Source organism: Trichechus manatus, unplaced genomic scaffold (assembly GCF_000243295.1).
Source record: "Trichechus manatus latirostris isolate Lorelei unplaced genomic scaffold, TriManLat1.0 scaffold00021, whole genome shotgun sequence".
In the NCBI taxonomy this organism is placed as follows: Eukaryota; Metazoa; Chordata; class Mammalia; order Sirenia; family Trichechidae; genus Trichechus; species Trichechus manatus.
The window spans coordinates 19508217-19524001 of NW_004443957.1; the positions used below are offsets into that span (position 1 = coordinate 19508217).

Genomic DNA, 15785 nt, shown 5'->3' on the forward strand with positions numbered 1-15785 from the left:
TAGAGCTCCTACACATGGGGTGGGGTATCACTGAAACTGGAGTGCTCCAATAGAGAGAAATAGTTCCAGCCTGGATGAATGGCCCCTGGTGGCACAGTGGTTAAGCACTCAGCTGCTAACTGAAAGGTCGGTTGTTCAAACCCACCAGTGGCTCCATGGGAGAAAAGACCTAGTGATCTGCTTCCTTAAAAATTACAGCCTAGGAAACCATATGGGACAGTTCTACTTTGTCCTATAGGGTCATTATGAGTTGGAATCGACTCAATGGCAATGGGGTTCGGTAACCTGGATAAGATGGATTAAATAATGTTATGGTTAAACATTCGTATTACTATTAATATTAAAATGTTGCTGATAATACCTTTTTCTTTTTTTTTTTTTTCCCCAAGAAAATGCTGTGTTAAGATTTGGCTTGTTCATTTCTTTTAGACTTCTCCGACAAACCTTCCTGAATGCAGCTGTGAACCTTGGTGGCAAATAAGTAGTTGTAAGTTGGAAGAGCATTCTCACCCTCCAAAACAGTAAATTCCACCCAGAACTGCTTCGTTTCAGTGTTGGGAGTGGTGGTTCACAGCACAGAATTTCAAATCTGGGAGGAATTTAGGGGATGTCCATAGCTTATCTGATAGGCTGATTCTGTAAGGATAGCATAAAGTTCTATAGAAGTGATTCATTTAATGCCACAGATAGACTAAGCATGTTCCCAACTGTCCCCTCCCAAGGGAAGGGAGGAACTGAAAGACTCAGCTGCTCCTAGGACATAGAAATTGGGATGCTGACCCCCAGAGACCCTGTGTTTGGGGTCAGGAAGAAGAGGATATTTCTGGACCAGGTAATTTGGGAAAAACAGAGGGAGTGGCGTGTCTTACATACACACCACCAACACCTAAGATTAATGCTTACGAGTAAACTGCTGCCCATACTCCAGGCTTCTATCCACTTCCTTTTGCCAGTGATACCATTCTCTGACAATTGAACAAACATTTATTGAAGGCCTACTTGGCTAAGTGCCTTAAGTGGGCCAGGCATTGATGTGTTTATATAAAAATGTTAATGAGTTGGCATTTCTAGACCGACCTAGGAATAAGCTTAGTGAGAGATTGTTTGGGCAGAAGAGAATCCCAGTGCATTCATTTTAATGTCCTCTCTTATAAAGGAGGCTGTAAGGAAGTGGATTATCCTAGGGTACTCTCTAAACTTAGCTCCTAATTGGAACACAAATTTCTTCCAGGAGACTAGGTAAGTGTTCACTTCTTCCAAAGACCCATTGCCATCAAGTCAATTCCAACTCAAAGTGACCCTATAGTACAGAGTGTAACTGCCGCATGGGGTTTTCAAGAAGCGCCTGGTGAATTCAAACTGCTGACCTTTTGGTTAGCAGCCGAACTCTTAATTGTCGGAATCGACTTGACGGCAACAGGTTTGTTTGTTTGTTTTTTCCTTCCAAAAAAAATCCTGTCCCCTTCTCTCCTCTAGTGCTATGCTGTTATTTCATTATATAGCATTATTCGAGTAAAGCTGCCAAAAAGCTCATAAGACCATTTGAGAATAGACTCATATGCATAGCAATAGGCTCAGAAGTTCCATACTGTTTGGTGATGTCAAATGATACTCTTTTGGCTCCAAGAGGGGGAGGGCACAGAGAAGAGAAAGAAGCATTTCCATTCAATCGACCCCCTCATTCATATATTTGCACTGTTAAAGTATATTTGCAAAATAGTACCTCTTGGGCCCCCATTTTACTTGATTATTAACTTTTTGGAGGATCTTGAATATCTATCCCATTTAATGTCAGCAGAGTAGTGTAATAGAGACTCACAAGGGAGGAGTTATTCTGAACCTTTACTGAAAGGCAAATGCAGAAAGCCTTCAACACAGAGTTTAGATTTAGTGACTGCGTGCCTACTGGAGTTAAGTCAACAGACTCGCTGACTACGCCATATGGTAGAGTTGAGTAAGTAAGGACAAGTCGCAATTCCAAGGCGAAAGGTCTATGTAAGTTACCAGTGTTGTGTATATAATGTGTACATACATGCATATGCCCAAATATGGCATGTCTGTATTGTGCATGTGTGTATGTGTATGCAAAGCAGCATGAAGCTTTTGGCAACCTGACTCCAGCGAGAATTAACCAAGCAAGCAGTCATCCCCCTTTCCACAGAAGTGTCTTCCCACTAAGTTTTTAGCGGGGCTGTAACACTTGTAGTTAGAAATAAGCAACATGTTTGATTCACCTTAAGCTCAGTAAAACGACTTTGGTTTAGGGCCATGGTCAGGGTTAAAACACAGGGAACCAACCGAGGTCTCACTGCTTTGCACCACTCAGTAGAGCCGCAAGTTTAAAGCCCATAAAACTGATACTTAAAAATTACTCAGTCAAGAAGTATTCAAGCACCATGCCAAGCCTGGAGATACAGTGATGAGCAAGAAAGGCACAACAGGACTCCTATTTGTGATCAAAAAGCCCTGCTGAGGGGACATCTGCTCTCTCTCTCTGAGATAGCAAGTTTCTAGACTTTGCACCTTATTGGTATAAGGGCCAAGCAATCGCTGGAATTATTTACGAAAGCCTTGGGGGAGATACTTAGAGCCCAACACAGAGCGTTCAAGAACTTGTTTTTTGCACTGGTGTACCATTCTACCCAGCAGCGTAAATCTGGCTTTTTAAATGGCCCTGGCACTGCCCATCTAAGGAACTCTTTGGAATCTTCCATTAGCTCCATGACACTCCTCTATTAGTTTATACCTCATTTAGCTCTTATCCAGTAACTGGCAAGGTGAAATTAGGGAACTTGTGTTGTTTAAAATGGAGAAACCCTTTTGTGGATAGTGCTTCTGTCTCTTTAAGGCTGGAGGTTTGGCCTTCATTCTGTTTAAACTGTCACTGATAAAAGTTATCATCTAACCCAGAGTCTGTTAAATGAGCTATAAAGAACACCTTAGAAATACAAGGGGATTGCACCATGACCTGTAGGTCAAAGCTCATTCTAGATGAGAGAGATGGAAATATGCTGGTTGTTTCCAAGTAAACTCTGATCATATTAATTTAGAACTCCTTTCCATGTAATCTTTGTAGGGGAGTCAGAATGAACAAAAAAGTGTCACTGACTCTTCAATCTAGAGATTACACTGTGCATAACACATCCCACCAAGAACCTGTAGGGGTGACTCAGTGGAGGGAAGCCAACTTCAGCTGGGGGGATAGAAATAGAGCTTCAACTGAAATGAGAGCAATCACATAATGTATCATCAAACCCAGGAAAATACTGAAAGAGGGCAGTCTTCATAATTATGATGGAACCACATGTGTAAACTGGGATTGTCCCCAGCAAACCAATATATATGACCCTACTTTGGAAATTAAATCATGATGTGAGCCAATTCTCAGAAAAACCACTGATAGCTGGGATTAGATAAGACTAAAAATGTACACTTGCCCTAAGAAAACTGTCATGGCTAAGAACTGCTGTAACAGGTCCCAGTCACCTCCAAACTGATAGTACATACCTTTAAAAAAACTTTTTAAAAAACAATCACAATTGTCCACAATGTCTGCACCTTAAGTTATTACGTATTGGATGATAAACTGCTTTTTGGTAGAGGCATGTGCACAGCATCATGGGAGCAAAGGAAGCTCCTACCCAGCCTAGAGAGATGAACTAAAGTAGAAATAGGCCAGGACAAGGTACAACTTCCAGGGGCCAAGAGCAAGGACACAAAGGTGTCAACTTTTAGGGGAATCATAAGCAGCTCACTGGTCTGGTGCAAAGAAAAGGTATACCTAAAGATGAGCCTGGAAATGTAGGACACGCCCAGGACAGCCAGCCTCTGAAGGGTTTAATTAGAGTAGCAACGTGGTCAATATTTGCTATTTAGATGAATCACTGGCAGCTGGGTGGAGGATGAACTTGAGCAGGGATAGTAAGAACTATTAATAACACAAAATGCTTTAAGCTGCTGTAAAATTAAGCCAGAGGGGTGTTCAGAACAGTATGCTATTGCATGGTGGGTAGGTCAAAACTAGGCTCTGGAGCACAGGGTGAGCAGTAGGGTTTACACCCTACTACAAAATTCCAGGGATAAGACACGCCAAGATTGTGTAATCCAATACTCTTTAGGTGGGGAGGGGAAAAAAAACGAAACCCCAAAGACCCAAAGTTAAGAGAAATACAAGAAAGGACTGGTTGGCAACATGACTCAAGAAAGATTTTCTAAAACTTCAAAGAGCGGATAAACTTGAGCCTATTTTGCCTCTTTTAAAAAATCTCTTTTGGGAGAGTAAGGATGAAACAGCCAAACAAAATTTAAATAACCACAAAGAATCAAGTCAGAAGAAATCTTATAAAAGTTAGGTTGATTTCTAAGAGCTGCTCTGGGCAGTTGTCGTTTGTTTACAATGAGAAGTCATCTAACTGTGAACATACTGTACACGGCGATTAGAAGTTGTCATGGCAAGAGAAAACCGCAGACTGTCCGCTGCGGCCAGCACGAAAATAACCAGAGAACAGTAGGGAAAATGTAGGGATTAAGTTAGGGTGTGTTTTTTTATTATAAAAGAAAACAATAACTTGGGAAATTTTAACAAAAGAAAAGAGTATTTCACACTCAGAAGACACAAGAATACAAAATTACAAGTGTTTGATTTCCATCCTGTCCCCATCTCCTCGAAGATCAGAGATGACAACAGTGAAGCAAACGAGCCATTCTGTAAAACACAAAGACTTAGAAACTACAAATGATTAAAATCTAAACTTCCGTTTTGCTTTTAAAAATTTTTTAATATATCAAAAGGCCTGCTTTAGTGACATGCTACTCCCACCGGAAAATAATCCCAAGACCCCCTTGTCGGTAACATGCTCAAGTTGACCAGCCAACTCGTATTTCTAAACCCCTGTGTGTGTGTATACCAGTACATGTGCGTCTTAGAAGCTTTATAAACCAAAGCCACAGGGCTCAGGTGACTGCCACTAGTAACCTGCTTCCACCTGCTAACTGACCAGTTTCCACTCCCTTCAGAAGGGCAGGCACAGAGAAACCCTCAAAGGGTAGTGAGGGAATTAAAAGCCCCGAACAGCCAAGCATTGCCTGCCCCCATCCCTTCTCAAAAGGAGACCCTTACTTCTAACCAGACTACTGGTATCAAATCTGCTTCCTGGTGACTCCTTCCCTCTTTTAGAAAAACACAACGTTTATCTGCACACCCATATATATAATTTTTTTGTTTTTACATTTAAATATAAAAATACTACTCTGTTTTGTGTTATAAACGGAGAACCAAACAGTAAGAACTTTTTCTTTTCTTAAGGCAGGGATACACCCATCAGTTTACTCTGAGTTTAGTCTTCAGGCAAGGGCGTTTAGCCCAAGGCAAGGACCAGGGGCATTTTCCTTCCTGGTCCCTCCCCTCCTTCTTTCTTAATTCCGACTCTTTTTAAGAAATGTAATTTCCCAGCAAAAGAAGGAAAACCCTAACCTAACCACAGAGTAAGTCAGGCCCTCCCCCTTCTGCCACCTCAAAGAAAAAGTCCTCCCCTCCTCCCTTCACAAACACATATGCTCTCTGTCTGGATAGCTATACCTACTGGACAAACAAACACGCCTGATTAAATGGAAGCAGTGGTTATGTCTCCCCACCCCCCTCCCCACTAACGCACTATTCCTCAGTCTTTGAAAGAGCTTCAGTGATACGGAAAAAAGGGGGTTGGGTATGAAGAGATTGAGAACTTGACCCCTCTACCCTGGCCCCCAGAAAAGCAAGAGTTACTAACTGGGCACAAGGAATAAAAAAGACCTTGATATTCTGCCCTTTGAGTTACAGCTAGTAGGAACAAGTGGGAGTGGGATGAAGAACTGGGAGGGGCGTGATGGCTGGAGGTCTAGTCCACTTAGTTTTTATACTGGAAGGGCTCATCACCGCTCTCATTGAGGAGACACGTGCGGATAAGGGCTTCTGTCACCGAGTAGGGGTCACAGTTGGCAGAGGGGCGGCGGTCTTCAAAGTAACCCTTCTTCTCCTGGCCGACAGTCCGGGGAATGCGGATGCTGGCGCCACGGTTAGCCACGCCGGCAGAAAAGTCGTTGATGTTGGAGGTTTCGTGGAATCCAGTTAGGCGCCGGGCGTTGTCTAGGCCCCCTTTGGGATCGTAGGCGCGGATGTGGTACTGGTGCCGCTTGCTTAGTTTCTCAATGGACTCCTCAATGTACCTAGAGCAACAGGAAAGATGGGTCTGACCTTGTCACCAGGAAACCTACCCTTCAAGGGCAGAGAACACATATGGGTCAAAGAACTTGGGTGACCAGGATGACCCATCTATCAAAAACAGTATTTTCCACCCCGAGAGTACGGCCCCTAGACACCCTTTTAGCTCAGTGGTGAAGTCACTTCCGAGGTTCACCGTTCAGCCGGGGATTGGACAGCCCCATAAAACAAAATGGGACTAATGAGGCACAGCAGTCCTGGGACAAGCACTAGAAGGCAGAAGGAGACAGGAAAGCTGGTGATAGGGAACCCAAGGTTGAGTAAGGACAGTGTTGACATGTAGTGGAGTTGTTAACCACTGTCATAGGGCAACATGTATACTAACTGTTTAATGAGAAACTATTTTGTTCTGTCAACCTTCACCTAAAATGAGAATAGCAGCACAACTGGAAGAACGTAATCGATGTCACTGAATTGTGCACGGAGAAATTTTTGAAATGGTGTATATCTCTGGCTATGTATATTTTCACAAAAAAAAAAAAAAAGATCCTGCAAGGCCGAGAAGGGAAAGTGCTGACATGTCGTAGGGTTGTTAACCAATGTCATAAAGCAATGTGTACTGACTGTTTAATGAGAAACTATTTGTTCTGTAAATCTTCACCTAAAGTACAATTAAAAAAAGAACAACAGTGTTTTCCCAGTTCCCCAGGCTCCAAAACATGATCCCAGCAGAACAAATGCAAGGAGCTTCAGTGGCACAATGGTTATGCACTTGGCTGCTAACGAAAAGGCTGGTGGTCAGGACACACCCAGAGGCTCCACAGAGAAAGACCTGGCAATCTACTCCCATAAAGATTACAGCCTAGGAAACCTACGGGACAGTTCTGTCAAACGGGGTTGCTATGAGTCAGAATCAACTTGATAGCACACAGCAGCAGCAACAGAACAAATACTCCACAAGGGCTGATTCTGCCCATTACCTATGTCCCTGTGCTCAGAGCAGTTACCTGGCATGCAGTAGACAGGGAATATTTGCTGAAAAGACCCCAATAACTTGTCAAGACTTCTCCCCCTCCATAAGCACGTTTATCCTCAAGTCTGAACTGTTACTAATTTAGTTCTTACAAGATTTTGAAACTCATGAATCAACTTTCCCCTACCACCACCCTCAATTCCATTTATAGAATATTACTTGATACTTTTCAAATTGTAACATGATAGGATTAGAAAATTTTTAAAGCAAAGTGCCAAGAGCTAAGGTGCATCTAGACAAACTAGGAAGCTCAGAGTACTCATCCCCAACACATGAAAAATGTGGCAAGTATTCTCGTAAAGGAGCTTTGCTGAAATTGATACTCCCTTCCTTCCCAAGCTCTCGGCCATCTGAGAATAAAGATGGCCCCAGTAGAAGGCACTCACTTCAAACCATTCTCTTCTCGCATGGCCTTGGTGCTAAAGTTGGTATGGCAGCCTGCACCATTCCAGTTCCCAGGGATGGGCTTAGGATCGAAGGTTGCTATCACTCCAAAGTCTTCACATACACGATGCAGGATGAAACGGGCCACCCAGAGATGATCTCCCATGTCAATTCCTTCACAGGGTCCTATCTGGAACTCCCACTAGAAAGAACGAGATGGTTTGTCTTTAAAATAAAGCCAACTGCTAAACCCGACTCAGAAGCTCCTAAATCTGCTCTATTCCCACCTCTACTCTAACTCACTCATCTAGGTTAGTGAGTGGTGCATCAGAACCCCTTGTTAGCCAAAGTCCCACTGGCCTACCCTGAAGTGTTTAGAGGTGGGGAAAGTGATGGATGAGAGCATTTACCTGGGCAGGCATGACCTCGGCATTCGTCCCCCCAATCTTGATGCCAGCATACAAGCAGGCCCGGTAGTGAGCCTCCACAATATCCCTGCCGTAGGCTTTGTCTGCTCCCACACCACAGTAGTATGGACCTGCAGAGGCATCGAAGACAGATGTTCAGAGAGATGCCTCCCCTCAACTCTTGTACACAGCACCAGTGTCTGGATTTGGGTAATGGGAGGGCTGTGTCTCTTTACAGGATTATTTCAGCGAGTTTTAGGGATACTCTCATAGCTTTTGAGTCAGAGTCACTCCCACCTCTAAGAAGTGGGCTTTTTTTCCTTGCCAATTAAGCACTTGGGGAGGAGAAGGTTCACCTCTCACCCGCGGGCACTTACCTTGGGGCCCAGGGAAGCCGTTGGAAGGCCAACCAAAGGGGTGCCCGTCTGTCCCCATGAGGGTGTATTCCTGCTCCATTCCAAACCAGGGGTGATGGTTGCTCACCATATCCATTATCCGTTTACAGGTGTGCCTTAGATTGGTCTCTAGAATAAAAGCGACAACACGCCGTTAGGGATGTACGGACCATATGCTCTGAGTCCTGGTGCTGATGGGAAAACAGCAGCTGAGATATTCACTGTAAGCTGAGCTGAACTAGAATAAACTAGCCTGTGTCCTGCACTTCAGGATGTAGGGGAATGAGAGAAGCTGTAACTGTACCTTTATAGTGAGACTCCAGCAAAGACTTTGGTTATTATTAAACTCAGTTACAACCAAGTCACATGGGAGTGGACCCAGAACGGAACTAATTTTCACCTTATCTGCAGGCTGGCCACCTCTCAAGTACCAAATGCCAATGCCAGGCTCTTAAATCCTCTATTCACAAGACAACTGCTGCTAGTTGACAGTCTTCTTCCTCCCTTCACAGGCATTTTAGTACCAAATCAACAAGTTTTTGAGAGAATCATTTGTCCATTATGAGGGCTTATATTCCAGGTGAGAAGATTAAGCGCTAAGTTATACAGTATCGACAAGTGTAAAAGAAAACCAGAAAAAAATGAGACGAGCCCAACTGGATGCAATTTCCAAGCTGGAAGGGAACTTTAAAGTAATAAGTAAATATAAAACTTATTGTTGACTGCTTAGCTATGTACCAGGAAGTTTCATATTAAAAAATTTTTAAGACCTTTACAGAAGCTCTGGTGCTGCAATGGTTAAACATTTAGCTGCTAACTGGAAGGTGGGTAGTTCAAACCCACCAGCTGCCCCATGAGAGGAAAGACCTAGCAATCTGCTCGTTTAAAGATTACAGCCTACAAAACCATATGGGGCAGTTCTATTCTGTCATATAATACGGTCAACTATGAGTCGTAATCAACTGGATGGCACGCAAGATGTTTACAGTAACAAAAAACAACTCACTGAGTGCGCATAACCACCCGACAGGGTAGGTATAAACTGCCTCCATTTTTATAGATGAGAAAACTGAAGTGCAGAGACACTAGGTAACTTGTCCAGGTACAGGGTGAGCAGCAGGGCCAGGAAACCCCAAGCTGTCTTGGCTTCAGAGCTTTACCCTTTACAACATGATACTGCCTCCCAAAACAAAGGAAATGAAGGTCCAGAGTCACACTAAGTGACCTGCCAAAGTCTCACTGGCGGACAGTAGCAAGAGATGTCATAGAAGTCAGGCTTAGCTGGGTTTAAAAAGAGGACTGGCAGAGAATCAGGAGGAGCGGGCATGCCAGACAGGCTATATGGCACCAACAGGAACCCAAAGGCTCAGCTACAGTAAACCTCAAGGTAAACCTATGTTATTGGTGAATCAAGATTTTCTTATTATAGTCAGTGGACAGCCAAGAGAAACAAAACAAACAAGCGGTCAGGAGTGAAATAGCAACCACCATCCGATATACAACTATTTATCATAAGTCAATTGCACAGATTTACTCATTTACTCTATTATTTTCCCCTTTTGAAAATCAAGGAAATGGAGGTACAGGGGTTAAATACTTTGCCCTAGTTCACAGTCAGTGAGTGGTAGAACCAGGGCCAAAACCCAAGAATACTTACTCCAGAACCCATGTTCTTAAAATGCAAGCTTTATACTACAAGTAGGCAGGAGGCCTGTGTCACTGCGGATTCCACCAGAAAACATATTTAGAATTCATGCCATTTTATGCAGTTAATAGAGATCAGGGAAACATGGGCCACATTACCTCTTTGTAAAAAGAAGCTCAAAGTGAACAGATGGGTGTCTAATCCCTCAACTCTTAAAACAGTTCTGAGACAGCCTATTCTCTCCCAATACTGATTGCAGGATGTCCTCTCCTCCCTCTCCTTCACAGCAGCCACGGATTGGGGTAGGGCCATCCATACCCATCCTATACACACCTGCAGGCTTTCGGTTGTACTTAAAGACTTCACAGAACACCAGCTTGTTGGGGTCCTTGCGAAAAGGGTCCCGAAACATGGCAGCAGGAATGAGATACATGTCACTGTTGGAGCCTTCAGACTGGAAAGTACTGGAGCCATCAAAATTCCACTCCGGCAACTCTGGGGTAAGAAGAAGAGGGTGAATTAAGTTAAAACTGCACAGGAGGCTTCCCAGCAAGAATAAAGCCCCTCACTCACCTTTTCATCTCTAAATCTCTCTTCCATAAAAGGTCAGTGATGCCACCATCATCAACAATAAACCCTCAAATCTGTCTGCACTTAGTCCTACAGTCCTTCCTATCCAAGTTCCAAGTAAGATGATTACATTACTTCCTTAAAAAAAAAAAAAAAAACCCTAAAATGATGCTTCTTCTCTAACTAGGACTACTGGGCACCAAGGAAACAAACTCAAGTGTTCTTACATCACCAGTGAGTCAGCCATCATTTGAAATATTGAGACAGGGGAAAGATACGCCAATTCTCTCACCAGGCCATCTGTGTTATTTCTTTCTGCAATTCATTTCCCTACCGAGTCTACGGATTGTTCTAGTTCAAGTTGTGTCCTTCTTTTATAGATGCAAAAACAGAGGACTAGAGAAATAACCTCTTAAAAAGATAACATTATCCATCCACCACAAGCAAGTTAATCTATGCAGATGTACTTTCCCCAGTTACCCTGCACCTCCCCACCCACGCGTTTCCAATACCTGCCCACATAGCCGATACATGCTTTGTTATGCGTCTGATGTAACTAATTCATTCACTCAAATGTGAACATTATTAGAAATGTAAGTTATCCTAAAGTAGGCAAATGATGATGGTTTTTCTTTTCTTTTCTGGTCCTTTTCTAGAAGGGGGAACTCTGGTGGTGCAGTGGTTAAGAGCTACTGCTGCTAACCAAAAGGCTGGCAGTTCAAATCCACCAGGTGCTCCTTGGAAACCGTATGGGGCACTTCTACTCTGTCCTTCAGGGTAGCTACAGTCAGAATTGACTCGATGGCAACAGGTTTGGTTTCTGGTTTCTAGGAAGAGAGGAAGGATATGGCTTGTTCCAGACTAAAAACTGAAGGCCACGAACTGTTAACATGTTCAGCTGCTAGACAAAAAGCTGGAGGTTCAAGTCCACCCAGAGCCACTTCAGAAGAAAGGCTTGGTGATCTACTACCAAAAACTCAGCTATTAAACGCCCTACAAAGCACAGTTCTACTCTGACACACATGGGGTCACGAGTCAAAATCAGCAGCAACTGGTTGAGTGAGACAAGCAAATGTGTTTTAAGAATTTCCCAAAAATGGCACCAACTAAAAACAAAAGAATAATCTTATTGAGAAACCACTTTAGGGTATTTGCTTGTATCTGAAACCCCAGTGATGAGTCTGTTAACTACATGGCATATTCCAATTAAAGCAGTGGTGTTCAAACTGGGATCCTGCGGGTGCCTTTCTTGTTGCGTGAGTTGCTGTCAAGTCGATTCTGACTCACAGCAACCCTGTGTGTGCAGAACTGAACTGCTCCATAGGGTTTTCAAGGCTGGGACGTTTTGGAAGCAGACTGCCAGGCCTGTCTTCCAAGGCATCTCTGGATGGGTTCAAATTGCAAACCTTTTGGCTAGCAGTTGAACACTTTGATGGCCAAGTTAACAAAGTCACCAGTCCCCTACTCCACAAACCAGAACTCTTCCTTTTTTTCTTCAATATACTGGTTTACATGCAAGATTCCATTTAAACAAAGGGTTCCAGTGTTGTTATGCTTCGAGGCAGTGAAGAGCCTAATAAATGTTGACTGAATGAAATCAGAAAAGACTGCCTTGGAAAAGCTTTACTGTCTTGGTTTAAGGCTGCTACCCCACCTCCACGCTGCTCCCACACAGAATGCACCCTACCCTGCCCAAGGTTTTACCTTCTACACACTTGGGCTCACTGTCCAGGGTACGGGTCTTGCAACGTAGTCCTTCTCCAGTGCCATCAATCCAGATATACATGGCTTGGACTTTCTCACCCTGAGGCAGAGCCATGTACACCTGCTTGATGCCTTTGTTCAAGTGGGAACTTGCTGAGGTGGCCATGGTGGAAGATGTTCTGGAGAGAAGAAAAAAAAACAGTAATGTTAAGAACACAAAACAACTGCAAACTGACTCCCTGAGGTAATGGTTGAAGAGACACAATTAAATGAAAGGTAAACACTACCCTCGAGAAGTTAGAGGGGGAGTGGAGGCCCCTCCCTTTTAAGTCACATACTCATAGGTGTATTTATCCATTCGGCTTTCAAGAGGATTAAAGTCTTACATTAGACAAAACTCTCTTTATAAGAGAAGACCGTAAAATCTAACTACCACCTTTGGAAGAGACTAAAGCAGATACTTGCTGGAGAAAAGACCAAGCCATTAGCAGTAACACTTGACCCCTCTTCTCTGCATCCTTGGGCTCGGAGGTCAAAGTTTTGCAGCTTCTTTAAATCCAAGGCTTCCCTCCAAGCTAGAATTTAGACTTGTGAGGACTAACCCCTATCCCTTAGTGTACCTGAGGTAGTGTTTAGAAAGCATTTTATATCAAGAAACTAGGGGCAAAAACAAACTACTAAGGTTCAGAAATAATATGTCTAAGAAAACTCTTATTTTCTCCCAATAAAAGTAAAATCCAGACACGGAAAAGCTTGGGTGCTATGGTATCTGGCTGTCTTCCCTTTGCCTTGCACCCAGGTTGTGGTCTTAATAAAGGCCGCTCTTTGGAGATTCTCCCTCCCTTTGAGGGTGCGGGGGTAGACCCAAACTTTAGAAGGCTGGAGGCTTCCCACAAAAATGAAATAAAAGGACTCTAGTTATTACCATCACCAAGACATAAAAGCAGCTACCAACCCAATTCGAATTTCAAGGTGAACACTGCCATAGTTTCCACTGGTCTGATGCAAACTTTTCAGTCACTTCAGAACCCGTGCTCTTACTTAAGTTTGAGAATGATAATACTCTTAAGATCCCACTAAACAACTTTTCAAATAATTGGGAATTCCCATTTCTAAACCAAAAACCTCTGGGATTTCAAAAGCTCCAAGGCATGCTAGCTATCACCACAAAACTTCTGAAAGAAGAGAAACTCTGAGACCACAAAACCGGCCTCAACAAGAGGAAACGTTTTCTCCTCCCTCCCCCTCAAAGGCCAGGGTGGCTGGAAAGGGAACACATTGTTTCTCTTCCAATGACTTGGGCAACTTTCTGAAGTACAGTGGCAAAGTTTCTATGGGCAACAGTTCATGTTTGCCCAGCTTACAATATAACTGCTTCTTCCAACAACTTCATTCTTCCTCTTGGGGAAGAGAACCTCGTTTGTTATATCTTACTTGAGGATAACCAACAATCTTTGCCTACTGCATCTAGAAGACTTGATCCGTCAAATCGCATCACCTCCCCCCACCCCCCATCCCTGCCTGAAAGACCAGCAGGAACAACCCTGATCCCTTCCGTTCTCACAAAAAGCTACAACCCACTCACAGCTTTCCTCCCCAACCTGTTTGTTACACCTCCAACATCAAGCCACATTTTCTCTTAAGGCTCCGTGAAGCGTCTCCTAACCTCTCTGGTGATCTGAAGAGGAGACCAGCAGCCTAGTCTACTTTAGCAACTGGTGCCTTCGTGGTGCCAAGTTTTACGTGGGGAAAAAAGTGGGACTCTGAAGCTTTTAGCTGTTTCTGCAGCTGCCACCGGCTCCGGAGTCCTCTCTCTGCCCTCTCACTCACCCCAGCCAACGGAGGTTAGTAATATTTCCAGGGTTGCCTTCTATTTTAGTCCTCCTCTTTTTTGATTTCTGTTCACGCTCCTCTTTGATCTCTGGCTCTCGCTGTTCCAAACACCGGAGCTTCCTGGGAGAGAGCGAAGGAGCCGGAGACGGAGACCGAGAGCGCTCGGGCCGGGTGATGCTGGAATACGCAGGCTGGTGCGTTAAGGTCTTAATCCTGAGTCGCGATTTCTCTCCCGACTTCACCGAATAGGCGACGAACCCAATGCAGTCGGAGGGGGACCCCGAGGACCGCGACTCTGCGTCGTCCACATCGTACTTTGTGGCTTTGCGGCTAGGGGAGCGGCCCCGCTTCCTGCCCCCGGGGGAGCTGGAATCCACTGTGAGAACAGCCCCTTCCCCCTGAGATGTCCCGGACGTCGGCGCCCCGCCCCTCCGGGTCGGGATCTCAGGGTCTCACCGAGGGGGCCATACCCCTCCGAGGGCAGTGGCTGGGGGAAGCGGGGAGGCGGCAGGAGGGAGGGAGGGAGGGGCGGCGCGCGGCTGCCGCCTCGTCCCGGCCTCTCCACTAGGCGCGCCCGCCGGGTCACGCCGCGGCCTCGGGCTCCCCATTGTTCAGTCATAAATGAAAGGCCCAGAATTTTCCCGGGACTCCGGGGCAGGGGCCAGCCGCACAAACACAACACTCACGGTTATTCCCTTCAACGTAGGCGTCTACACGATAATCAATACCTCCACGACCTCCCAAAACGCGCCACCGCGGAAGAAGAGAGCGAGGCACCCGAGTCTACCTAGAGCCCCAGCGTGCGCTCCCGCTGGAGAGCACACCCGCTCCATCTACAACCTAAACAAACACCCCGACTCCAGGCTCCGGGCCCAGGCGGAGGGGCTCGACAGCCCTGCCCGCCGAGAAGCCTCCAGGGCGTCACTGTGGGCCGCAGCAGCCAAAGGAAGATTAAAACAACTGCCCCTCAACCCTTCTCCAACCCGTGAAAAGGGTGCGCCCCACAAACGGCAACCCAGGCCCGCCCAGAACTGCCGCTGGCTGAAGCACGCGGACATCTTCGACACCTCCCGGAGACCGAAAGCAAGGGAGGGAGCTGGAGGCAGGGAAGAGGCCAAAGAGAAAAGAAGAAAGGCCAGGGCGCCGCGGCGGGGAGGAGGCTGGGGACAGGCGCGCTTGCCGTCCGCGCCCCGAGGGCAGCCAGGCGCTTACCTGGGCAGCGAGCAGACTGAATGTAGGGCAGGCCGCGAGAGCGAGGTGAGGAGAGAAGGCCAGGTGTACAGATTAAACGCTCGACTCTACGCCCATTCTCGACTCTAAAGAGCTGCCCAGAGCCGGGCACCCTTTATTGGCGGCCGGGGGCCGCCCCCGGCGCCCTGATTGGTTTCCAGCGGCAGCGAGCAGGAACTGATCAGCTGATGTGCGCCCGGGCACTGTGGCCATTGGGCGAGGAGCCGTACGGGCGCCGCCGGGCGGGGGAGCGCGAGCAGGGGAAAGAAAGAAAGAGAAAGGAACAGGGGGGGAGGGGGCGAGGGTGGAGAGTGGAGGGGTTAGGGAGGAGGGGAGGAAAAGAAGGGGTGGTTGGCTGCGAGCGGAGGGCGCGAGTTCCAGCCGA

At 45.8% G+C, this 15785-nt stretch overlaps 1 protein-coding gene across 1 annotated transcript; it reads right to left on the reverse strand.

The window, feature by feature from the left end:
• Positions 1 to 4524: 4524 nt before the first annotated feature.
• GLUL (glutamate-ammonia ligase) lies at positions 4525 to 15483 on the reverse strand. Its single transcript, XM_023728097.1, has 7 exons — positions 15383 to 15483; positions 12338 to 12516; positions 10397 to 10558; positions 8401 to 8547; positions 8027 to 8154; positions 7619 to 7818; positions 4525 to 6204 (listed from the first exon to the last, which is right to left on the reverse strand). Exons 2-7 carry the CDS (start codon positions 12501 to 12503, stop codon positions 5886 to 5888), a joined length of 1122 nt encoding a protein of 373 aa, XP_023583865.1. The 5' UTR covers positions 12504 to 12516; positions 15383 to 15483; the 3' UTR covers positions 4525 to 5885.
• Between the last annotated feature and the right edge of the window lie 302 nt (positions 15484 to 15785).